The 26,228-nt window shown below is 39.1% G+C and overlaps 2 protein-coding genes across 2 annotated transcripts; one reads left to right on the top strand and one right to left on the bottom strand.

Annotated features, from left to right (window-relative positions):
- The first annotated feature begins 3,742 nt into the window (after window positions 1-3,742).
- On the top strand, window positions 3,743-7,838 carry LOC104963200 (junction plakoglobin-like). The gene is made up of 7 exons (XM_010791767.1): window positions 3,743-4,110; window positions 5,245-5,397; window positions 5,512-5,631; window positions 6,112-6,262; window positions 6,828-6,949; window positions 7,224-7,263; window positions 7,711-7,838. The coding sequence occupies exons 1-7, from the start codon at window positions 3,778-3,780 to the stop codon at window positions 7,830-7,832; spliced, it is 1,041 nt and encodes a 346-aa protein (XP_010790069.1). The 5' UTR covers window positions 3,743-3,777; the 3' UTR covers window positions 7,833-7,838.
- Window positions 7,839-10,986: 3,148 nt separating this feature from the next.
- LOC104963199 (Kv channel-interacting protein 2-like) lies at window positions 10,987-20,460 on the bottom strand. The gene is made up of 9 exons (XM_010791766.1): window positions 20,361-20,460; window positions 13,826-13,924; window positions 13,535-13,659; window positions 13,335-13,404; window positions 12,835-12,905; window positions 12,260-12,367; window positions 12,053-12,157; window positions 11,167-11,229; window positions 10,987-11,087 (listed from the first exon to the last, which is right to left on the bottom strand). The coding sequence occupies exons 1-9, from the start codon at window positions 20,431-20,433 to the stop codon at window positions 11,040-11,042; spliced, it is 762 nt and encodes a 253-aa protein (XP_010790068.1). The 5' UTR covers window positions 20,434-20,460; the 3' UTR covers window positions 10,987-11,039.
- Window positions 20,461-26,228: the final 5,768 nt, after the last annotated feature.

Here is a 26,228-nt window from a genome sequence, read left to right as displayed (position 1 = left end):
GACTAGTATTAAGTAGTCTGAGATCTTATCTATTACTATCACTTTATCTGGTTGAGTGATATATTCGTATAAATATGAAAAGCAAAAAAGTTTTATGGTTGTTTACATAAAATCGGAAGGAGCAGCAAGTTAAATTGTGAGGGAAGTACGAGCCTAGTCAGCTCTGTGCGGTGGTAGACCACCGGACTTTATACAGTGAATGTCGAGGAGGTCGCGAAAGCTTGCGTACAGGCACCGACAGAGGAGGACTAAACACCTCTACCGGTTATCGCCTCGCGTGCCACACGAGCTATCTCTCACAGAGTTTACACCTAGTCAGCACCTATAGTCTAGGCACGTCGGGGATAAAAAATTCTAAAAAACATACCTTCCTTGTATTTCTCCAACAAAGACTGTAACACTCAGGGACGCTTGTGGCCCTGTGGCAGTACATATTTTGTCGCATGTTTTCCGTAAACGTACTATCAGTGGAAATTCATACTACGTCAAGTTGGTCAGAATTTCTAGTCTACAGGCTGATTTTAGGAGAGCAGGCCAGCATCGCTCTATATCCAATTTTTTTTGCGGCCTTCATGCACATATACAGCCCTTTTTATAGCGGTACAGTCAAATAAGTTATAGCCGTCCCGCGGATCACTCACGTCTAATTAATTTTCTTATACAATTGCTAGAACAACAGAGTGGTCTACGTTTCGTTCTTTTGTAAACTATCGGCATCGTCCTGCGTTCACATTGATAGGAGTCAACTATATAAAAGAATGGTCCACTAACAGCAAGTCGGTAGGGATGAAGCAGCTGCACTTCTGTCGACAGACTCGCATGAGTACGTGAAAGGGTGTACCCACCTAGACCTTCCCCTCCTGAGACACGGACTCTCCACGGTGGTACACCAACACGTGACAGTTAGGTTCTTGCTGGCCGGAGACCCGCGCGGACCCGTCTGTGGTTGCAGGCCACGCAGGACAGTACAATCGGATTCTTTGTGAAGTGTGGTACTATACCAAACTCAATATTACGACGTTAACAAATAGAGCCAAACTAATATAATTGTCAAAAAAAAGACGAAGACTTATCTGACTACTCCAGTACGGTTTTCCTATGGGTCTGGTCTCGTTTGAGACGCCCCATTCCGACAAGACAATTCTGGTAAGTTTAGAATTTGAGAGAAAAATAACATATTTTATTAGATTGTTGCTCCGTTACACGAATGTAGAATTTGTGTTGTCGGCGCGCGCAAAAAGGAAGTCCCGTTTTAAGTACCCAACTTCCTCGGTTGTACTCCAAACGACACAAAAATCTTTACACCAGTCTTCGGTAGTTCTACGATTTCCCACTCATGTGTCACTGCCGGTAGTTTCTCGGTTTCTACCTGGTCCGTATTAGGAAGACAGCGTGGTTCTAGCTGACGCCTGTTGTACGCTTGTCAATGAATTAAGTCGTTCCTCCTCATACTCACGTGATGACTCTAAAGGTCGGTAGTGATCTGTATGTGTGGTGTATATTTCATTAATTCCTTAATTACTAAAACTGATTAAAGATACTTCTTAGTATCTTATTCTTGTGATGTCAAAATCACAGGTTAAAAGTATATCCATGGTGTCTCTGCTTTTCGTGGTCAACAGACGCAAACAAGGAGGTACCATAGCATTCGGGTTACTCGCCATCTATTGAACTCGCCAAAGTTCCATTTTTTGGTTCTTGAATTAAATATGGAAAAAAAATACCTCTGGTAGTCGATAAATACAACAAAATGGACTTTGCGAGGTTCAATCGAATGCGAGTAACCCGAATGCTAGTGGTACCATCTGTTTGCGTTCCTGTTGAACACCTGAAAATGACAGGCTGATTTCTTTTCCTGTGGTTTTGACTCACAAAATAGAGTCCTACGACAAGTATCTTTTTATTCAGTTGTGAATAATGACATATACACACACTCAGATCACTCCGACTTTTTTAAGAAGTAGATTCATGAGTTATTGGTAGGAGGACGGACTTAATTTCATGACTAAGGTGACACATGCGGGGTCAGTAGATATCCACGCCATGTCTTCTTATTCCGGATCAGGTAGAAGCACGAGAACATCCGGGAGTGACTTACTTATTGATGTTGTGAATATCGAGACCTACCTCTGGTGTAAAGATTTTGTGTCTGTTTGTAGTAAACGAGAAGTGGTACTAAAAGGGACTTTTTTATGAATGGATAGGGACAACAACCAAATACATGCTGTAACGAGCAAAATCTAATTATGTAAATTGTTTATTTTGTTCTCTCAATCTAAACTTACCAGAATTGTCTAGTCCGGTGGAATGGGCGTCTCAACGAGGACAGACCACAATGAAACCGGTACTGGAGATAGTCAGATAAGTTTTTCGTGTTCTTTTGTTTGACAATTATATTAGATTGCTCTATTTGGTAACGTCGTAATATTGAGTTTGGTATAGTCATATTCAACAAAGAAATCGGTTGTACTACCACTGAGTAGGGGGCCTGCACCAAGAGGGGTCCGCGAGGTCGTCCGCCCGCAAGAACCTAACTGTCCGTGTTGTGTACCAACGTGTGAGAGTCGGTCTCAGGAGGGGAAGCTCTAGTGGTAAAACTTTCACGTACTATGCGAGTCTGTCGAAGAAGTGCTGCCAAGCCGAGACGTTAATGTGCCTTACATGATCCGTACGACGGCACTCATCATACCTTAAGTCATGATCTAACATGTCATGATAATGCATGTTGCTTACCCTCTAATAAGGGGGTTCATCTGTGAATGAAGAAGAGTGGTGTCTAGAAGGGATCCAAGAGATTAAACGTATTACATTAAACTATAGGAAGCTTCATCATCACATTAGGGAATTGACATAAGTGACCAAATAGGTAATTTAACTTTTTATTCCACAATTAAAACCTTTTTTGTGCAAATAGCAGCAAAGTAGTAGACATCTTTTAAACATTATAAAAATAAAATTAAGAACAGCTATACACCAGCTCCTTTATGCCGTTTTGAACCTTTCTCATATGGTGTAACACCGGCAAAGGCATCTGAAATAGTTGTTTGCTGTGCATGCAGACTCAGAGCCTGCATGTCACTCCACTCAAGTACCCCTGACATGAGAGCCGCGCAAGTTTTCCTTTTGTAGCAAGCAGCAAAATAATTGTAACATGACGTGTTTTAGTTAATTTACCTACTTAATATCGAACGCCCTAAAAAAGAAAATCCCAAAAAAAAAAAAATTGCAAGTCCCTGCGATGTGAATATCGCGGTTATCGCCATGACACGGTATATCGTTCAGCCCTATACAGCACCTTTCAACACAATGCAATTCAAAGTGCTTTACAAAATGAAAGACATTAAGAGCATTAAGAAATAGTGCAGCAGAAACATATTATAAAATGGCATTTCAAAAAAAGTCATTTAAGAGCAAAGATAATAAAACATGAATAACACATATACATGAATACAAGTTACAGTGCAATGGTTTTCCCTGTGGCTTTTCCTATGTTTTGCTGGTTAAAGAAAACCATATGCTCATGCTGGTGTCCTAATCCCACCTGTCTCCAATATATACACTTATCACCAGGTGACCAAATCACCAGGTACCCAAAACTGCATTCAGAATAAAGCATAAACAATTACTTGACTAAAATAATTACACTAAATAATGATTCATTTAGTATAAAACAAAAAACAGCTAGAAAAGAAATGACCAATTACTAAATGACATGAATCCATGCTCCAGGAGTCTCATATTAACACTGAAATCGTTCTCCTCCCTTTGCAGGAGGGTATGGAAGGCCTCCTCCAGGTGCTGGTGGGTCTGCTCAGCTCAGACGACCTCAACATGCTCACCTGCTCCACAGGCATCCTGTCCAACCTCACATGCAACAACGCCCACAACAAGACTCAGGTCACCCAGGGCAACGGCGTCGAGGCGCTGATCCACGCCATTCTGCGCGCCGGAGAGAAGGAGGATGTGGTCGAGCCTGCCGTATGCGCCCTGCGCCACCTGACATCACGCCACCAGCAGGCGGAGATGGCGCAGCACGCCGTGAGGCAGCACTACGGCATCCCCGCCATCGTCAAGCTGCTCAACCAGCCCTACTACTGGCCCGTCATCAAGGTACTGAGAGAACAGGGAGGAAGAGTTGGGAGTCTTGGTTTAGGGTGACAACTAAAAAATATGTTCATTAACATTCAAGCTGCAGTCTCTTCGTCTTAATTATGGATGAATTGTCTGGTAGAAAAAAGTCCATAATGTCCATCCCAGTTTCTTTTGCCAAGGAAAGCAGCTAATTGTTGTAGAATGGAGGCTTGAAAGCAGCAATTATTGCCCTTTTGTATGATTTAACAATGAATCCATTTTTTAAATAGTTTATTATTTTACTGCTGATAAACTAGTTGTTGAAGCTCTAAGATTTTAAGGTTGTAAATGATGCATCAAGTTTTTTGTTTTTATATTGTGTATCATTTTAAAAGGCTCAATCTTACCAACCCTTGTCTGAGCCCATAGGTATAGGGGAATAGAGAGAGAGAAAGTGCTCCAGAGAGGAAAGCAGAGGTAGGCAGGTGGTTAGAGGGAATATTAGTTAAGGACTGTGAAACAAACACAGAGGAGTTGGTGGGAGAGGAAGAGAGTCTGGGGGGAATGGTGGACAGATGGAAAGAGGGGATGCCAGAGTCTCAATCAGCCTGAAGGAGCATGAAATGACATAACAGCAGGAACAGTATGTTTTACAAGACCAGGCTTCAGGGGAGGAAATGTCGTATTTTTTTTTTAAACTCTTTATTTTTCATTTGACAAATATATAACACACACAACTACATAGGTAGAAAAAAAAAACAGGGGACCACACTACTCCATGTTTACAGTCTTTATTTGTCCTTGTTCACTGTCCATTTTTCCCAGCATTGTTCACAGATCGCTGCTTTAGTCCTTAGGCAGTAGGTCAGTCTTTCCATAGTAAATGTCTTCAACAATGTCCAGTCATTGACCCAGTCCAGGAGGGTCACTTTTTAACCAGTTCCGTGTGATGGCCTTTTTACCCACTAGTATCAAGATTTTAAAGAGGTAGAGGTCCTCCTTTCCAATTATACTCTCCTGAATCCAGCCCAGGTACATAACCCTGGGGTGGAAACTTTGTTTTTAGTTCATATTTCTTATATAATAGCTTGAAGTTGTTTGTCAGAGTTGTGCTGATTTATAAAGAGAAGATCAATATCTGTGCTCAGTATAATGACCGTGTCTTCCCTGCAGGCTGTGGTCGGCCTGATCCGAAACCTGGCCCTGTGCCCAGAGAACCAGGCCCCTCTGAGGGACGCTGGAGCCATCCCCCGCCTGGTCAACCTGCTGCTCAAAGCCCACCAGGACGCCCAGAAACACGGCTCCTCCACCCAGCAGACATACCAGGTACGAGAGGGTTACTGAATAACTACGTGTTGGTTGTGGAAACGAGTAGTTGTGAATTATTTAGGAACTTCTCTAAACCAGAGTAACATGTCCTCTTCTCATCCCGCCCCCCAGGATGGTGTGAGGATGGAGGAGATTGTGGAGGGATCCACAGGAGCTCTGCACATCCTGGCCAGAGACCCCATCAACAGAGCGGAGATCGCCAACCTGCAGACCATTCCTCTGTTTGTTCAGGTAACACAAGAAACTCAATCTCTCACACTTCCTAGTCTTGTAAATTAACTTCCTGGGTTGAATAGCCAAAAAAAGAGAAACTCCTTATGGAGTGAACATTGGGAATGTAGATTTTGCAGACCATTTACATGCACAAAGACTTATATAACTCAAACCCAAAAGAGCATGATGGGGCCCCTTTAAAAAATGCTTATTAAGCACTGGAATGATCTTTGTTTGTCGTTGTTGCAAAGAATTATTAGACGGTATTATCTCCTTTCCTTCTTTAAAGTATCGTCCCTTTAAGTCCTATACTAAAGGAGATAGCAAGAGAAACATTGAAGCTCCGTTCCTTAGCATTCAGATTCTGTTATCATGGCTGCCACCTCGGTACTACTGGGTCATCTTACCCATTTAAGAACCTTCCTAAGCAAAAAACCTTTTCCACTGCAAACCTGGTGTTTTATTTTGTAACTTATATCCTTTCCTCCCTCTCTCCAGCTCCTCTACTCTCCAGTGGACAACGTGAAGCGCGTGGCAGCGGGGGTGCTGTGCGAGCTGGCCCTGGACAAACAGTCGGCAGAGCTGATCGACAGCGAGGGGGCGTCGGCTCCGCTGATGGACCTGCTGCACTCCAACAACGAGGGCATCGGTAGGATAATGCACTGCGATTAGCTCGGCGTAATGTAGCGTTCAGGCATAGGTGGAAAGGAACACAGGCAATTTTCTCAAGTTTACCCCACTGTGTGGCCACCATTTGGTGAGACGTTGTACTATAACTCCACTGCATTTCAGAATGACTGATAGTTGACAAAATGATACAATCCCATCATAAAATACTGCAAAGTGGAAGATTTTAAACAACACTTTGGGTACTTGCTCAAGGTTTTTTTTTTTATTGGAATTTTTTATGATTTGCTTGTACGAGAAAATGTGAGACTTTAAAAATGATCAAGCAAACAAGATTTAAAGTCTTAATAAGATTTTCCAGGTGATCATTGGAAGATTTGATCAATAATGCGTCAGGTAGTTCTCATGTTGTGACTCAGTTATTAGCATGAGAACTCCTCTGGTGTTTTTCAGACAAACACTTCTGGACTTGTCTCCCTTTTTGATACACCCCACACTTAAGCACATTACTGTTGTTGCAAGTATTATTATAAGGAGTGGTCGTTCTTGTACATGACTGAATATTTTCTTTTTTCTTTTTTTTTCAGCTACTTACGCAGCAGCTGTGCTCTTCCGCATCTCAGAGGACAAGAACTCAGACTACAAGAAGCGAGTGTCGGTGGAGCTCACACACTCCCTGTTCAAACTCGACCCCCAAGCATGGGAGTTGGTGAGTGTCTGGCGCCCTCCACTGACAACTTGACATAAAGACAATTATTTTTATTTTTATTTAATGTATTTAGAAATCCTCCCAACTCTTTGGGTTTAAACCTTGGCAGCTTTTATAAAATGCTGACATCAGTATTTAAGAAGATTCTGCAAACAATTGCTTTTGAAAACTGTTTTTTATTAAATTATCCTAATAATCCCTTAAGGACTATAAATAAACTGTCTATATTGAAGTGTTGAGTTATTTGACCTTTGCCCTCTCGTTACCGCCGCAGGCCCACAACAGCCTCCCCATGGATGGACCCTATTCAGAAGGTGAGTAACTATGCCTGAAATCTGCACGCACATTCCCCAGCACTGGGTCACTCCACCACAGGGAGCGACCGCAGTGTGACGCGCTGTCATATGCTAACGGGACGCCGCCCTGCTGAAGCAAAATTAGGAAAGCCCATTGACATCATTTGGAAAAAAAGATTGTATTAGTCATTATATTGGGCAAGTCTTTCAATAATGACTTGGTATCCGAAAATGCCTACTTAGAATCTCTAAATAAGGAAAAACATTGTCAAAATGTTGACTAGGTATCTTAAATAATAACCTTAAATCTCAAAATGACTATCTTAAAATAATGTCTAAGTAGCTCAAATGAATGACTTGATAACTTATAAATAATGACTAAGCATCTCGAAAGAAGAATTTAAGCATCAAAAGATCATTATTTATATCTCAAAGAAATTAAAAACATGTTTTGTTATGTTGCAGAAATGGATCCTAATTTTGCATCCTACGAAGCGTACCCAGGGGACATGCACATGGACAGAATGGAGGGAGTGATGATGCCGGACGAGTTCAATATCCCCTACGAAAGAACGGACCCTTATTAAAGGTCAGTTGATGCTAACGTTGCCTCAGCCAATCAGGATCTGTTTTCTTAAAATCCCCCTGAGAGATTGGTTTTAATTAATCCGCTTTTCTCGATTGATCATTAATAATAATAACGACCAGATAATAAGCAATTTAATAAACAAAACATCTCCTGGTATTCTGTATTAAGATAAGTCGTTTGAGCTACGGAAGCCCTGAGAGGCTAGTGGGAACTTTTTTTCGTGGTGATCCATTTGATGAAAGGTTATGCCAGGATAATCTTTGTAATTTCTTTCAAATAATTTCAATGTAATCTGTGGAAAAGGTTCTATATTTTTGTCATTGTTTGTGTTAATTTCTCTCTTTCAAAGGAACATGTATTGGTTTTTTAGCAAGTTTTTACTTATTGTGGTCTAATCTTATCCAATGTATTTATTAGTCTGAAGTTCAATTCCGCTAACATTTTCTTTGACTTATGATATATAGGATTGCTGTAAAAGTAATACAGATCTGGAATGTTTATTTATTTTACAATGTAAACATAATGAACTGTTTTCCTGATTGGTGTGGGGAATTGTGAGACCTATTTTCCCCAGAGACAAAAAACTGAAATCTGTCTCGAGTAATCATTTTTCTTTGCTCTTCTTATAGTTCCAAAAGAGACGGAAAGGTCTTGCGTAGGACACGGTGACGTACTTGGACAAAGAAGAAGATCTAGTCGTCCGTAGAGATTATTCCCTCTGCGCTCAGCCTGATGTAATATATGCAATTATCACCGAGTACGGGACTCATAATCTTAACAGGGCTAAACTTTGTTTTATAGTATAATTCTGCTGATTATAACTCTGACGATGCTTTTAGGTTTCTGTTAGAGAACCTTTTAAAAGACTGTGTGCATGTGAGTGTGTCTGCGAGTACGTGTGTGTTTACGCTTTTGGGTGGGTATTCTATGCCAAAGAGATTTTATTTTGTGATGATAATTGTGTAGCTTCCTTCTTTTTTCTTTTTTTGTACGTAAAAAAAGGAAAAGAGTAATAGTTGAAAACACTGCCGGAGGTGGCTCAACGTGCACGGTGCACATGCTCACCGTTTCTTTTCTTAACGCCTTTGTAACAGACACTGCTGTCTACGCTGTAGTTTTGACATTATATGCTGTCAACTTTCTCCCGCCTGACCCAAAAAGAGTTATTTTACACACGCTCGCTCTTTTCTAGCGGCACTAATTCAGTAGGAATGAACAAATGAGAGGTCTATGAGGGAGCAGTGTGTAGGGCCCCCCCCCCGCTAGTTGTTTTTTTTTAGGAATTGTTTCTCATCTTTTATAAGTTATTCACTGGGAAAGGTTCACATTATCCGGCATTAGCAGAATATAACAAAGATGTCTCTGAGCTGAATTAGAAGCGATTTCTATGCGGCCGTAATCATTAGATGGAGAACAACAACGATGTGGTTTTACAGACGTTTAAATACATTTTAGTCGACGTGTTGTGATGTAGACGGGGACGGCCCTACAGCCGGAGCGAACTACTGACAGGGAACATTTTGTCTTTCTACTTAAGAGTTTTTACTGAAATTTTGTTTAATAAAAATAAAGGATATATTAAACAACATGGTGTCCATGTTTTCAATGATTTACCAGTTTTCCAATTTATGAAAATATTTATAGTTGCATGAAATGTAAATGCACATTTGAAGTCGTTTTTGCACATGAAGTAATATTTAGCAATTTCTCTCTTTCTTTTTCCCTTTATCTACAAGAATAATTGGCGTTTTATTTTTGGAAAAGTCCAGCACAGAGAACATGTTTTTTGAAACGTATTCTGGCTTATAACATCTCATTGATGTGATCGATCAGGTCCACATTAAGTCTTTGAAGCAGCTAAAACTGAATTTTAATATCAAATGAATCAGAAAACAGAACATATTCAGTCTTTAAACCTTAAAAATAATGCTTTTGCTTACTCGGGTCAGTGTTGTTGTTTTTTAGGGATTCTGTTAGTCTAAAAGTCAAATTCTATTTTTATTTTTTTAATTAGTGAAAATCAGGATTTAAACAATAGTATTTGTTTATTTGTCCCCGAGGGGAAAATGGGTTACAGCACATCACAAAGTTATTTAAAAAAGATAAGACAATACGTCACTGACAACAACATAGACACATATTAAAACAAACAGACATAAGAAAACCAGATATTGGCAGACATGACAAGGGGCCTATAGGCCCTCATTTGCGAAATGGGGGGGACAGGGCCAGACCAGCTGGGTAAACAGTGCGTCCAAGCCATCATTTATTCAGGAGTTTGATGGCTTGTGGGACGAAAGACAGCCTAGATCTGTTCTTTTTGAAATAAGGAGATTCAAAGGAATTGAGAGTATTGATTGTGCCTTTTATCATACTCTCTTTTGTTTCATTACCTTTGCAAAAGAAAAAGCTATAACATGACCTAAACATGTGGCTGGAAAACCTTTAACAATATGAAGGAGCACCGTGACATTAATGGATGTAATATTTCAGCTGGGCATTTAAAAAAACAACTTTTGAAAACACTTTTGCAAAGCAACTGTCGTTTTATTGAACTTAATCATCGTTCTTTCTTACCTAAATAAATCAACATTTCAACAGCCAGTCGGAACATCATGCACACACAGTATACGGTTTTACAATACATGTGATTGGTGAGAACAGTCGTATCTCATAGGAACATTGAGGACAGATTTAATAACATGTTATTCTTAGATTATTGCTTGTTTTCAAACCTCATCCCTTCATCAGAGCTGTCCTTAAAACTGAGTAGAAAAAGTGATACTTTACATTTTCTACAACATTTTGAGCATTTTTCAATTTGCTCCTTGAGTCTGCACATTCATTCATGCAAGAGAGAAAGTACAAGTGAATGAGTAAAGAGGCCTCGAGAGAAGCCTGCATATATCTGCTTGTTTGACCCTTCTGTTCATCAATGTTTATGTAGCTGCTTTTCTACAGCATTAAATATGCGTGTTCAAATCATTCTGCTCAGAACATTTTCTCAAGATCTTAAACACCACATGTGTGAGGCCTTCCTGTACACTTTTGATAAAGACATTTCAGGAGAAGATGGGTTTTGGTGTAGATATCCTCAGGACATTGCACTGCTCTGTTTAGGATCCAGGAGCACCGTTCACTCCCTCTGGGGGCTGAAGAACTAGATGAGGTCCACGCAGAAGAGAGAAATCTAGTTCCTAAAGATTTAGATCACATTGTCGAACATGTGCATGGACTGCATGATGCTTTCATCCTGGATGAAGAAACAAGGGGACACAGTTAAACTCCTGAGAAAGCTGCAGAGGGATTTGAAATGGTTGGACGCAGCAGACCTTTTGGCATGTGTCCAAGAACTCCTCAATGGTGACCACTCCGTCTTTGTTCTTGTCCATTTTCTGAAAAATAACAAACAGGGAGAGATTTTTCAAAGGGTAACCAAAAGGAAAACATGAAAGCTTTTAGTGTTGCCACCCAGCGGAAACCTTAAAAAGTGAATCCAAAACAACTTAAAGCCTTAATTTGCATTCTTTCTAATGGCCGGCAGGAGGCTACTTCACTGGTTCGAAAATAAGTCTGTTTCTATAGAAGTCTATGAGAAAATGATCCTATCTTCTAGTTAATTTATTAACTCAGTAGACTATTTCATATTAAGGTTATGGTCTTAAAGGTGGGGTATGTAATTTTGGAGAAACCAGCTCGAGTGCGCTGGAATTTGAAAATACACAACCGGATTTATTGTCTTATTTATAGTAAAATAGACAATAAAGCAGGTTATGCTTTAGGTCATGGCTATCTTTTATGGAGAAGTCCCTCTCACAGCGTGGCTCTGCATTTTGTTGCATAAAATACTTTCCAAGGAGTCGGCTGCTCATTTTTGCCCCATTCGCTACATTTGCTAGCGTTAGCTTTATCTGGTAACTTTAGCGTGCCCTGCTCCTTCCTGGCTCCACCATCTTTAAACCGCTTTAAAAAAACAAGATGGTGCAGACCAAAAATGCCAAACTAAATTCCTAAAAAACTGTAGTCCACAACATGTAGCAGCAGATTATTATGGATTAATTTGAAATGTTTTAGCAGAATAATTCTAGTGAGATGTAAAACACTTTAAAAGCACAATTTTAGTTAAAACCAATTAATTGCAAGTCCAAAATTGAAAAAGCAAATCGAATCAAATACACCTGAATCATTTGGTGTGGCGTCAACATAATATGTGTTTACCTGGAAGAAGTTGTCAACATGCTCCTTGGAAGCATTGTCCTTCATGCAGGGGTAAGTATACTTCCCCATCATGTCATAGATGGAGCCCATGATGTCTGTCATCTCCTGGACAACAGAAGGGAGGAGAAGAGATGTGAACAAATGAAGCGCCACCCAGAGCTGCCCATATAACACGAGACAAAGAGAGAGAGATAGAGGTTCACGTACCTCTCTGGTGATGCAGCCATCTTTGTTGAGATCGTACAGATTAAAGGCCCAGTTGAGTTTATCGGTGATGGATCCTCTCAAGATGATGGACAGACTGACAATAAAGTCCTACAACAAGAGAAAGAAACCAGAGCTATGATTGGGATCAGAAAGTGATTAGGACATCAGTAGGAGTGATTCAAAATATAAATATAGAAGCAGGAGGATCAGGAAAGGGAAATAAGGAAGAGGGATATTGATATGTATATATTGGTCTTGGTAAAGAAATATGTTACAGCCATCATCAGAAAAAAACAAATACTTCTAAATATTACACTTCTCTTGGTCTCTGCAAGTTTGTATTTACTGTGGGGTAAAGCCAGTGAATATTCGATTCAGTAGACATATGGTAGTATAGACTGAAGTAGACAAAGATTACAGTAACAAACCAAAGTTACTAAGTGCTTAACAATAGATGTTGTCTTATCTTAGTCTTTTAAAACGACAGAGTTGCATAAAGGAGGGAAACTCAGAAGTGGAGAAAATGAAGGGGGACTATTGGCTGGACAGCATAGTGTGAAGGGGGGAGACGTCACCTCAAAGCTGACCGATCCATTGTTGTGGGTGTCAAAAGCTTCAAACAGGAAGTGTGCATACATACTTGAATCTAGATAGAAAGAGAAAATAAAGTGAGAAGAGTGATCCAAAGATTGAAGTATGGACTCAAACTGCGATATCATCTGGTGTCGTTTTTAAAAGTCTTTAACAATGAAGCTAGAAGATGCACAATATTTTACATTTAATACCACAAAAATGCTGGTATCTTGGTAAATAGATTGAGAATAAAGCTTAAATATATGACATAGATGAGGTTGATAACTATGGAAGGTATTTTCTGCCAATATGATGAAGGAAAAAGCTGACACTAATAGTCATTATGATGAAAATCATATACTATAACTCACTATTTTGAGAGAATTGCCCTTTATTTTTACTGTAATAAGTCAAAGTTAAATACAAAGCATTCTTTACTTTGTTTAGAAGTCTCATTTTTTTTTTCGATGGCTGAAATGGGCCTCCATAGGATCTGACTGACCTCCATGAGGGAAGAACTGGGAGTAGATGCTTTTAAAAGTCTCTTCATTCACCACCCCACTCGGACACTCCTGCCAAATGAAAGAAACAGATCTGTAAACGGAAAGCACACCGGCTTTCTCATGCATACATCTAATTCAATATCACTCCATATGGTCAGTAAAAATTATTAAAAAGTGCACAAATCAAACATTGACTGACGTTTTTGAATCCCCGGTAGAGGACCTGCAACTCTTTCTTGGTGAATTTGGTCTGCTGTACGAGGCGGTCGATCCTCTCCGGTCGGTAACGCACCGTCGACAGTTCGTCATCATCACTTATGTTACCTGCATGAGAGATAAATGAAATAGTTACTCCCTAACATGAAATGCCTTGTCGAGAGAAAATAGAGAAAGTGCTGAAAATATAGAAAAGCAATGAAGTCAAAGAGTGTCAAAAGTGTCAGGCAAAAATGTTGAATTGAATAAAGTGATAATGGACTGTGTCACTTGCTTTGAGTAATGGAAGAGCTGGAGCCAGAGCGACAGCAGGGCAGAAGTTTGAGGAAGCGCTGCTTTATGGTCTTTTCGTTGGGTTTGGATGGTGGATTACCTGGAAACAACCAATCACAGCACAGATTAGCGGCAGATAGAGTGGCCCACATTAGGAACACCATGTTAGATGGATACAACGCTGGCCAAGCTACAAGCAAATACTTTTCATTACTTTTCAACGCAACTTAATGCTCAAAAATTAGTTTGCTGACCTGGCTTTGAACCAGTGTGACCCGTCGGATCAAAGCTGTGGGAGAGCGTCCATCATGTGAGGGCTGAGGGAATGACTGGATATAGAGAGGTCAGTCAGAGTGTGACCTAAATGCTTCAGACAGGCTATAGGAAGTATTTGTAATCCTTTTTTTTTAACCAGAAGGTGTCTTTGAATACAGACACCGTATTTAATTGATTTATTCTTTGTTTTTTGTGAGGTGACACTACTCATTTCAAACCTTTTTTTAACCAGGTGAATCCCATTGAGATCATCGATCTCTTTTTCAAGGGAGACCCTGCAATGCAACAAAAGTTTAAAGGTCCCATATTATACACTTTTTTAACAATATATACTAGGTCTCTGATATATACAAAACATGTCTCTGGAGTGTTTGGCTGAAATACCAAACAGGCCCTCTGTTTCAGCCCTGTTTCAAAAGTGTTGATTCTGCTGTAACTTAAATGCAAATGAACTGCCAAACTCCCCACGCCCCACTAAGAGATGATTGAGTTTTGTTTTTTTAAATATGGTGCTCAAGGAAGAGATTCAGGTGATAAAGTGGGCGGGTGTTACCTTGGTAGCTTATTGGCTGATGGTTGCACAAGCCCAAAAAAACCTTGTGACATCCCAAAGTGGCCAAAATCTGATCAGCTCATTGTCAAGACAGGTGTTTTTATATAAATGTATCAGGACAAAAAGAGAGGGAATATTTTTTCCTCAAACTTTGAGTCTCTTTACACAGAGGGGACACATGTTTATGTATAAAAGTCATGAAAAAGAGGATTTTTCATAATAGGAGACCTTTAAACAAACATGTTGCCACGTCTGGACCTGTATGCATCCTTCCTGCCACCAGAGGGCAGTGTTGAGCTACAGTCAGATAGAAGTTTTCCAATTTATAAGGCCTCAAAGTCACAGGAAGGAAGAAGATATACAGACAGGAAACAACTATGTATGGAATGCCATTTCCACAAAGTTTCTCATTATAAGGTCTTAGAGGTTTTTTTTTTGTTTTTAATCACAAGGCTACTTTTTTAAGTTTAAGTTCTTTGTACGTTTTCAATGGTTGGGAAACATTGAAACCGGATTGAATCTGGAGGCATTGAAGTGCTCTAACGGATGAGCAGCTTCAGTCAAACAGGGGTTTCTGATGGAACAAAGAGCAGCTTCACAGGATCCACGTGGCACCCAGACTTCACACTGAGACACTGAACCACCACGGCCTAACCAGGTGAAAGGCAAATAAACACACCCACAATACATTTAGGAAATATATTTAACTCAAATAAATTCCCATATACAAAACACAGATGAATAAGGCCAAAGCACACAAAAGTTTTATTTAACAAAGCAAACTCTACATACAACCCTTTCAATAACACACCAACAGCAGTGTTAGGAACTGACTGTGGTGGCTTTCAACTGTATTAGTACCAAATGTAAACTTCAATGTATAATAAATAGATGTATATTCATAAAAAGCCGACTCAAAAAGCAACTTTGACAACAGATTAATTTGATTGGAAAATGACACAAACAGCCATTCTGCAGGACGACAGAAACAACATCAAACCTCCCTGCTGTTTTATGTCTATAGCTGATATATTTAGACGCGACAGGGTGCAGAGCAAATATAAATATACATATTTTCCAAGTTATCAAAAAGCTCTCTTAGGGAAGCTGTTTGATGTTAAGCAATCTGGAAAAAACAGAGCGAACCAGTCATTATTTAAAGAGTTACATAAGATCATAAGCCTCAGCTGGACAAAATGTAACTATGCACTGTCAGCCAATATAAAGGATTGTGTGCATGATGTAACAGTATAAGCAAATGCGACATATTTTGTGTATTAAACTCTGTGTGGCAGATTGTAGCAGTAAGTAACATTTCAGCTGTCCCACTTAACAGACTGATCATTGAACGTTACGTCTCCAGGGTCGAACTGATGGATAACTGAGTTATTTGAGCAGAAGCTGAGATCCTCCATCACTATGGAGACCCTGTTGGTGACAATCCATTGCAACCAATGCAAGCCCTCTGAGGCGGATCGATACGCCCATCCCTGCTGTTATCGACACATTCAAGACACTTTCATCCACCGGTTCAAACTAACTTTAAGTTTGGAGGGAAAAAAGTGAAAGGCACTGAGAGAGTTCAAGGAATGAGTCCAAAGGCTTTGATGGGGAGTCATCCAGTTAACAGTTGGTTATTGAGCACTTTGGCAGGTTTTCTGTGGGAGACTGGCATAAATCATTGCATTTCAGTTCATGTTGAAGGGAGAATTAATAAGTCAGAGTATTTGCAGACTTTCCAAGGCCTCAAACTACTTCCTAAACTAAGGGCTTTAAATAAGGAAAAACTCTGTTTGAATTTGAGTTTAGGAGATTTAGTTAATCACAGTATTAGGATTAAAGATTCCCAAACTGACAGCTGGTAGGTTTTTTTTTTCTTATCAAATGTAAGCACATTGCTCTCAATCACCTCCAAATCCACAGTGTAACCACAGCTTGCTGACCTCCATGGGTCTCTAAAACAAAAGCTTAATTTCCTCCCTGACTATTATCTAATAATAACAAGCAACCATATTTTAGCAGATAATTAGTGAATAAGGAAATGTAATAGTAAGTGAATAAGTAATAGTGAATGATTTGTTACCATAAAATAACTAGTGAAAACATATGACCCGACTACTGAAATTCATGTTATCATGGCCCTAAACCCCACTACATGAACCGTTCTCAGTTCATTTCCAAGGACATGACACCTGGAGTCGGGTCAGGAAACAACAATCACAGTCAAATGTTTAGAAACAAAATAAAAATGACATAGTATGGTATGTCGTACTCTTTCCAACGGTAGTCAAATCCACCAGCAACTCGAAAGATCGTAAAATACCCTGTTTTTTCAACCTGTACAAAGGCCTTTGAGTAAAATACAACAACACCTTGCCAAGTTACGAGGGGGGGGGCAAATATATAGTCCCATACTTGATTTCTTCTTACAACTTAACATTTTGTTTTACACAGTTTTTAGCAGATAAAAAAACAAGGAAAGCCAGAGCAATGTCCACCTGTCTTTAATGCTAAACTGAGCTGTCTGCAAACATAGTTCACATTTAATATGACATCTACGAGTGGGAAAGAGAGACTATAAGTGAATTTCCCATTATGTTGAGCTATCCCTTTAAATGAAAACATGACATCATGGCCCTTCATCAGCAGCAGTCACTGTAACATGTGAAGTGTAGAAAGTGATGACTTGATAAATGTAGTGTCTATAATGTATAAACACAGCCAGGAGGAAAAAAGCAGCTTTACTGCGGCAGGGTCTCAGTCTGTAGGGACTTAGACCCAAGGGTCGCCGGTTCACGTCCCGACCAATGCAAAAATATATGGAGTGTGGACTGGTGGAGAGGTGCCAGTTCACTTCCTGGGCACTGCCGAGTTCCCCTTAAGCAAAGCACTGAACCCCCAACTGCCGGACTGACTGGCTGCCTCTCCGCTCTGGACCTCTCCAGAAATGCCTGTTTGTATTTGTACTTTGTCTGTATAACAAAATAATGCATGTGCACCTACTTGTACTGTGTGTCTGAGTAAATAAAGGTTCATCTTCTTCTCACAGCACAGCCACTACACATAAACACACTCACTGCACAGTTTAATGTATGCAGCTGATAAATCATTCAAATGTATTTTTTACAGCCTTTCTCCACCATGAGTATTTTTTGTTGCTTCCTTCATCCATACATTTGACATGACTGTTGGATGCTTATTGTACAGATACAATAGATACAAACAGCAAATACTGCAGTTACACAGTTTTGTGTCTCAGGTTGTTGATCACCACAGCCCCCCTGTGCTTCCCTCCATAATAAAAAGGCGTGTTTGTGTGAACTAAAGCCTCACTGTTTGTGCACCTGTCCACTGTTTGGTTAACCTGCTGCTGAATGGATATCTCATTGGCTACAAACATCAGCCAATAAAGCTGTATGCCATCTGTGCATTTTAAACAGTGGTTAAGGAGGATCCTGCAAGGGGAACAGAGCTGTGCCACTCTATAGATGTTATATATGTTTATTTTTAAAGGATTATACTTTTTTGGAATGTGTCACAAGACAGACAAAACCAAGTGAAAAAAGACACCAACGGTGTGATGCTTAATCCCTAAATAGACTTGTCTTTGCAAAGCACTCATGAGGAAAATAAAAGACTGAATAGTCTGACGAACAGAGAAGCCTCACTGATCCAATTATACTATAATCACACACACACACACACACACACACACACACACACACACACACACACACACACACACACACACACACACAGACACACACACACACACAACACACACACATCCACAAACACACTAACAGTCAAAAGTCTATATTAGAATACAAGTTAAAACATTGTTTAGGTCTTATCTACATTTTTCTTCATGACTAAGAAACGGGTGTAAAGTAAACAGGTTTGTAAAGATTTTTTTTTTTTAAAGAAGACACAGGTGAAGATTTGGATGGTGATTATTTGAGAGTTTGTTGTTGCAATAATCTTTTGGGACACAAGGGTTTGGAGTATGGCACCACTTTACGTCTTTAACGGACTGAAAGCAATCCTGTTTTCTTCAATGTGAGCTTTGACGTTCAAAGGATACGTTTTCCCGGATGATGCTTTTTCTTTTGCAGAGTCATTTTCCCACGTGTTTGCTGTTTGTAATAATCTTTCCGGCAGCAAGGGGCACAACTTCTCCATGTTCTAGTAGGACTAAAAGTGGCAACGATAATAATACGTTTCTTGCAAAAAGATAGTTATTACCGTAATTTAATGTAGGTGACTTATACACAATATAATATATGTACAGTATTTTGTGTTTAGTGTGCACGGAGATCTTGAAACCCACCTTGAAGAAAACATGAATACTCTTTGTCGTATTTAGAATATGCTGCCTCTTGTGTCCAAATGGTGTATTACAACAACAAACCATTAAGTACAAAGATTAACCTGGCATCTCTTTTTAAGCAACTTTTAGACTCATAAGCACAGCAGTAAAAACATTTAACTTCAGACTTAGAAATGGATTAGCAAAATAGTTTTTAAAAAATCCCTTGCTTTTATTTTTATTTGAGTAACGGCATTTTCCACTTCAATATTAACTGTCAAGACAGTGCATTTGCTTATTCTGTCTCAGTCTAGCAAGCTATTTGCAGTTTATGTCTTTTTTCATGTTAAATAAGTTATTTCCCAGAATCTTATCAAAAGTACTTATTAGTTAAACACAATATTTCAAGTGGGAATTTTGCAGGAGAAACTCAGCTTTATAGATCCGTCAATGAAAACGATTAGTGTTAAATAATAATAATAATCAAATAATGTGTTTAGTTTAGTTTAGTTTAGTTTATTTATTTATAGTGTCGTGGACAGTCCCCATCGATGAACTGTCACAAAAACAGTAAATGGTGCAGCTTTAGCCGACATGGCTAATTTCCAGCTGTTGTCCCCGGCCAGATGGTAATAGACACCCTTAAAATTATAATATATCAACAGCATTAGTTATAAGAAAATATATAAAAAGAAAATAAAAAGGAGGAAAGAGAAGTAGATACCGGTGTGAGGATAAAAGAGAACAATAAATAACACACGTTACTACATACAGTGCATGTCACATAGCCTATAGCACATCACAATCACATAACAGAAACGAGGGGCAACATCCATGATTACAACATGTAACACAACATGTAACACAACATGTAACACTCACGCCATACTCAACACAGACTAGTATGTGCAGGTGTAGTTCTCAGTGAACCATGTTTTTAAGTGAGCTGTGAAGGTGGTATGTGCATGTATGTCTTTGATTTGAGTTGGTAGAGAGTTCCAGTTTTGTATTGCTGTGCCCGAGAATGATTTGTTCTTTTAGTCGAGGACAACTCTACTTTTTAGAGCATATTTAGAGCATTTTCTTTTCGACATGACCAACATTAATATCACGTATTTGTGATAGGCCTGTTAAATATGATCATTTTCATTAAATGGATCTGTTTAATATTTCTTACAATTTATTAATCGTTAAAGCTATTAAATATCATAAAAAAATGGAAATTCCAATCACAGCTTTCACAGAACGCAATGATATTGTCCTACAGTTAAAGCAATAATACAAAGTTTATATTACACAATAATTCAACAATGGCTGTTTTTTGTTTTTATCTTTGTTTTCCAGGGCAGCAGGAAAGCAGTTTCCAAGATAGTTTTTAAAGAGGACAAAGACTGATACCTGTGAGCGGGTCGTAAGATCTGTCCAGCTCTCTGGAGTCAGACAAACTCTGGTCCTGACTCCTGGATTTCATGTTTGTTGTTTGTATCACTTCTTCCCGGAGCCCCGCGCTCAGCCTGCAAGACACGGCGCGCGCGTCGGAGCCGCAGCTCGTCTATGAATTCACTCCCGTTTGCATATCACTTTCTGCAAGAACCAGCCTTTGTGCGTGATGCAAACTGGTCTCAGATAAATGGAGGACAGAAAAGTGTAGAAAAGATCCGTGCAAAAGGAATAATGTTCTCTATCCAAACTCTCCTCAGCAAAAGCGCGCTCTTCAATGTCACTAAAAGGCTTCTTCAGGCTAAAGTGTTACATGTAAGGTTGGTTTACAGCAGAAATAAGATTATTTAACTTTTATGAAAGTCCAAACATCCAGGAGAAATAACAAAGACTCCGTTTGTCGGCCGGAGCATCTGCATGTCAGAGCTGAGAGGAAGAGGAAGAGTGAGAGAGATAAGCAGCTAGGAAGAGAGTAATGAAGAGAGAGGGAGTGAGACAGACAGACAGACAGACAGACAGACAGACAGAGAGAGAGAGAGAGAGAGAGAGAGTATATCTGCTGATCTGTTCTCCCTGATGGACGCTCTCACCTTGGCTCTGCAGGAAGGAGTAATACCTGCGGATCGATACCGTGTCAGCTGCACGTCCTTGGGCTGCTTAAAGAGGGAGTCACTCACATTTCAGGTAAATCCAATTACCAAGGTCGCGATTCAAGGTAAAAAGAAACATAGAAAGTGTGGAAGCCCATTACACTGAGAGAAACAAATCCCTGTAAATCATTATAATAATTATATTGCATTATTATGACTTACTTTCTCATCTGACTAACTGATCGAAATGATGGGATATTAAGCCAAAATAATGAGGTATCAAATAAAACAATGAGGTATTAACTCAAAATAATGAGATAGTAAGTCCAAATAATGAGATAGGTCATGATAATGAGCCATCAATTCCAAATAATAAGGTACATGAGATACAAAGTCAAAATGAATAGAACATTATAATTGTCTCAAAATATGGAGAAAGCTTTTCATAATTTTGTGATGCTAAGTCATTATTTTGAGATGGTTCCTCTTTATAATATAACAGGATATACAGTATATAACTTAGTGCTGGGCAACGATTCCAATGTTTAATTGCGATTAATCGCATGATTTTTGCGATTAATCGTGATTAATCTAATTGTTATGCGCAAAATTCAAAAGTAGTGTTTTGCACTTTTAAGTACTGCTATGAACACATTTGCAGCATTTGGTTTGCAAACACTTTTTCAAAAAAGTGCTTTTTAACAGCAGTATTCCCTTTACACAGTATCAGTCAAAATGTGTAAATCTCAACTTAAACATGAATTCATGCAATCAAATCAAATATAAAACCAAAGCTATTTGCCACTGCCAAGGCATTAACGTTTTATCTAGTTTGTGTAATATTAATTTAAAAAACGGTTAATAATTGTTATAAAAAATGGTAAGCGTTAGTTCATTAATGCATCAACGCGATTATACCACGTTAACTTGCCCAGCCCTAATATATATATATATTTAAATAAAATATTTTTGGGGCGGTAACAGGCTAACATAATGATCAAACAGCATAGTGGAGACTGATGAGGCTGAGCTGATTTATGGGATAAACTTTGAGATTTCCACAAGCTGTGTTTCCCATCATATACTTCTATTTTAAAACTTTAAGCCTTTTGGGACATCATCAAGGTTTAAAAAAAGGGTGTGATTCAGTAGTTTTTCACCAAAGATTATTAGGGCCAGGGAAGGGGAAAAACAAGACAATATGTCACGAAAAAGTAAAACGTTCATTATAGTTTAAGGCATAAACCGGAACCGGTCTTTTTTTTTTCCATTTCATGAACTAAATAAAATAAAACTCCTAGCAGTAGTGCATATACTGTAAGTTGACATTCAGATTTGATTCGGTTTACTTTTTTTGGAATGCCAAAATAAATAAATACAAAAGTAAATGTATTTGTTTTTTTACCATTATGCCTGGCCCTAATACTCTTCCGTAGATTTTTAATGTAGTTTCATGCAGTCAAAGCAAGCGGGTTAGATAGACCTAAATACTGGCTTTTAAAATCCAAAACATATATTTAAAAATACTATCTGACATCACGGAGGCTTATACAATAGCCTTCATAGACAGGAGAGGGGTAACTCTGTACCTGAGGTCTCTGTGGTTTCATAATCATGGTCGCTGAAGATTGGGAATATTCTTGGAAAATGTTATTAAGGGAAGTAATCTCCTGCGATTAAAATGTTGGGGGCTTGACCGATTTGAACCTGTACTCCCAAAGTATAAAGTTATTGTTGGTGGCTTTAGGGCCGCCAAAAGATGCATCACTTCTGAGTCAGGAGCATCTCACTTTCTGTATATTATTCTGTGGATTAATGATGTAAATGAATGCGCTCCTGTTGGGGGAATAACCTTGAGAGGTAGCCGGTTCCATTGGACCTGGAATCCATGGATGAGTGGTATTGATTTGTTTAATGTACTTGCTACTTTATGTTATTTGCTTTTAATCTCTATATCTTATTATGTGCTGTGGGAGTTTTATATTACAGGACATGTGTATGGGAAAGAAACGTGATGCGTATGGTTGTGATAAATGCAGGATACTGGTTTTATTCCTACAAAATATTTATGTTATTCATATTTTATGTAAATGTCTTTCTTCAGAACCACTTCAGTTATACTGCTCGTATAAAATGGAACACTTCTAGGAGATGAAATATCCTAGTACCCCATTCAATACTGAAATCACTCTGTCCCAGAACGGTTCTATTTTTAGACAACGACAGGAGATATGTGCATCTGTATGGCCACATTGCCTCCAGAATGTTTGTTTTTTATTTTAGGCAGATTAAAGAAAAACATTTGTGGATGCTGTACACATATGATGCCTTTCTTCCTCTGAAGTTGTGACGTTTGATACACTTTTCACCTATATTTTAGAGGAATTGTAATTTCCTTTAAACCTAAAATGTCCTCGACCCTACTTTTATAATTTTCGAATCATAAATCTAATCGCCAGAAGCCAAATGCTAACGTTATGCTATAAACGAACTACAGCGGGATCGCTGCTTCAAGTCACGCCAACTTAAGATCGATATTCAAAAATACAGATTCAAAATTGTACAAGTTGAAGCTTTTGTTTTAACAGTTTGCATGAGCGCAGGTACAGTACTTGCTTTCAAGCAGAACAGGGCAAACAAATTTAGCGGGAGTGTTTACGTGTTCAGTGTAATGACGTACAACGTCCTCGACAACTTCTGTAGTCCTATTCAGCCACTCAGTAACAACCATCGTTTATCAGACACAGACAGTGGGGTCACTGCTACTGATTATTATTTAATGTTGTAGGACAAAACGTGATCCGTCTCTTACATTTGTGTCAACCAGAGACCTTATTTTGAGCTATTTTCCAAAATCCTATGGAGAAATCCCATTGACTCTGAGACGTGGGAACCCGTAGTGGTAAAATGCTAACTCACTTCCGGGTTTTAGGACTCGTCACTGCACCACTCTATTGACCCAAATGTACTACTGGATTATTTTCTTCTGGTGCCTCCCCTTTCACTTTTTGTGTGTGTTATCGTTTAAAGAAATGTTATCACGTCTATGTTTAAAACGGTTCTTCACAAATGTTTTAGTTCTCTGTTTTCAGTAACTGCACTATGCCTACTGCTTTACTCATCCAATCCAAGTGTTGAATCATCCATCCCTGGTTTGAATCAACTTTTTGTCCTTTTATCAACCTAAGTTGTTTGTAAAGAATTAACCATAGATCTAAATGTAATATTGTTGTTGAATCCACGCCAATTACCCCTTTAATCCCACTTCAAAATAAAATACAATCCTTCTCGTTGTGCAGGTATTTTTAAGAACGAAATCCAATTGAATACATTTAGTATTTTCTTTAAAGGGGCCCTATTATGCTCATTTTCTACTGTCTTTAACTACTATGTTTCCATGCTTTAATGTTAAAAAAGCTCTTTATTTTCCTCATACTGCCTGTGCTGCAGCACCTCTCTTCACCCTCTGTCTGAAACCAGAGCCCAGTCTGCTCTGATTAGTTAGCTGGCCAGCTCTGTTGTGATTGGTCAACCACTTAGAGATGTCCTGCCCATTAGTCTATTATATAAAATATGTTGGAGCGCTAGCCAATAAGAGCATGGGTGAACTGTAGTGATGTCACCATGTTACGGAAGTAAACAAAGGTGTCCAGAAACTTTGGGATTTTAGCTTTAGCAGACCATTTAAATGCACAAATACCTTACACACTACAGGAAGCGCAACTGCAAAAAGCAAAAGAGGGCCTCTTTTAAATTAAAATTGTGCAATTTTTTAAACTTGCAGTACATGACATGTGCCATCCCTTAGCTATCACGTACAATGTGTCGGAGCGCTAGCCAATAGAAGTGTGAGTATTACACAGTCATGTCACTATGTTACAGAAGTAAACAAAGGAGTCCATTGGAGGCATTTCAGGCAGGGGTTAGGGGGGTGTGGAAGAGAAACTCCCTCTGGAGGAGACTTTGGGATGTTAGCCTTTGCAGACCATTTACATGCACCTAAACCTATAAAACACACTACAGGAAAGGGAAAACCCCCCAAAAGCACAATAGAGCCCAATTTAAAAAATGTACAGTAGGTGTAACTAGAGAATGCAATTCCTGAAGAAATTGCTAGTGGGAATGCTTTATGCTGAAAAGCTGGCCCTAAACTGCTATGCTGAAATGTAATGTGTAAGAAGAAAGTGAAGAATTTAGATTGAAATGATACATGAACACTGGGGGCTTGAATGTGTGATGGGAGAAGAAAAGAAAGTAAAAAGGCTTGGAAAAGCAGCAGAATATTTGAACTGCAAACTTCTGAACTAACTTGATGGCGAATGATCTGTCGCCATGGCAACGGCATTTGATGACACCCCATAATACGCTTAGATAAGTTGATGGCTGCATCGTTACCAAACCTGTGAAGTTTTGGGCTGTTTGGAGTATTTTCACTGAAGTTATGAGAAAACCGTGTTTCAAGAAGAGCATTGTGTTGCCATGGCAACGGCATTTGAAGAAATCTCAAAACTGTCCTGTAAATGTCTTCACGGCTGGACTGTTTGCACACTGCTATCTGAAGTCTGCTGCTCTGAGCATGTCAGTTGGAGTGATGACATCATCGTGTTCCATTGCACAGGTGTTTATAGTTGAGCTAACGAGGTACCTAGACTTCAAAGGCTTCACTGTTCTGAATGAGAGATGAACCTCTTACTTGTGAGCGTTTTGTGGAAGAACCGTAACAGATATCTGTGAAATTTCAAAACGTGAAGCATGTCAAGGAAGTTGAGTATCTGAAGTGTAATTTTTGTGTAGTTTCGGGTTAATAATGTGGCCTTTTTGGCAGTTTAACTAAAGGTGTCCGGCTGCTGCCGTGAGGAAATATCTGCCTGAAATTACAATGGGGTTTAATGGAGGAATGTTGAACGTTTTTGTCACTTCATGCCCTCAAAAAGCATTTTGTTTAATTATTTTGCTTAATTATTTGTCATTTTTCAAGCTACGAGATGTTTTCCTACGTTTGTCATGATAAATTATGTCTCAGGAATGTAGGGTTTGGGAATTATGGCAGTTTAAAAAATATATATTAATGCAAATTTCAAGCTGTCCTCCACTCTAGCTGTGACATCACACACTCTAGTTAACGCTGCTCAATGTTAAAGTTCAAATGTTAAAAATGTGATGTATTATGGGATGTATCTCTGGAATTATGAAAGTTATGAATGAGAAAAGTAATAGCCATCGATTCCCGACCGAG

The sequence above is a fragment of the Notothenia coriiceps genome, unplaced genomic scaffold (assembly GCF_000735185.1).
Source record: "Notothenia coriiceps isolate Sejong01 unplaced genomic scaffold, NC01 NC01_scaffold00035763, whole genome shotgun sequence".
Taxonomy (NCBI): Eukaryota; Metazoa; Chordata; class Actinopteri; order Perciformes; family Nototheniidae; genus Notothenia; species Notothenia coriiceps.
This window is presented reverse-complemented; position numbering and strand designations above follow the sequence as displayed.

Excerpts from the sequence above, each read along its gene's own strand:
- LOC104963199 (XM_010791766.1), bottom strand. The coding sequence starts at position 20,433 with ATGAAATCCAGGAGTCAGGACCAGAGTTTGTCTGACTCCAGAGAGCTG. Across the intron at positions 12,906-13,334 it reads CCAGTTCTTCCCTCATGGAG|ATTCAAGTATGTATGCACAC; the intron begins GTCAGTCAGATC and ends CTTTCTATCTAG. Across the intron at positions 11,088-11,166 it reads TCTTGGACACATGCCAAAAG|GATGAAAGCATCATGCAGTC; the intron begins GTCTGCTGCGTC and ends TTCTTCATCCAG.
- LOC104963200 (XM_010791767.1), top strand. The coding sequence starts at position 3,778 with ATGGAAGGCCTCCTCCAGGTGCTGGTGGGTCTGCTCAGCTCAGACGAC. Across the intron at positions 5,398-5,511 it reads CCACCCAGCAGACATACCAG|GATGGTGTGAGGATGGAGGA; the intron begins GTACGAGAGGGT and ends CCCGCCCCCCAG. Across the intron at positions 7,264-7,710 it reads GGATGGACCCTATTCAGAAG|AAATGGATCCTAATTTTGCA; the intron begins GTGAGTAACTAT and ends GTTATGTTGCAG.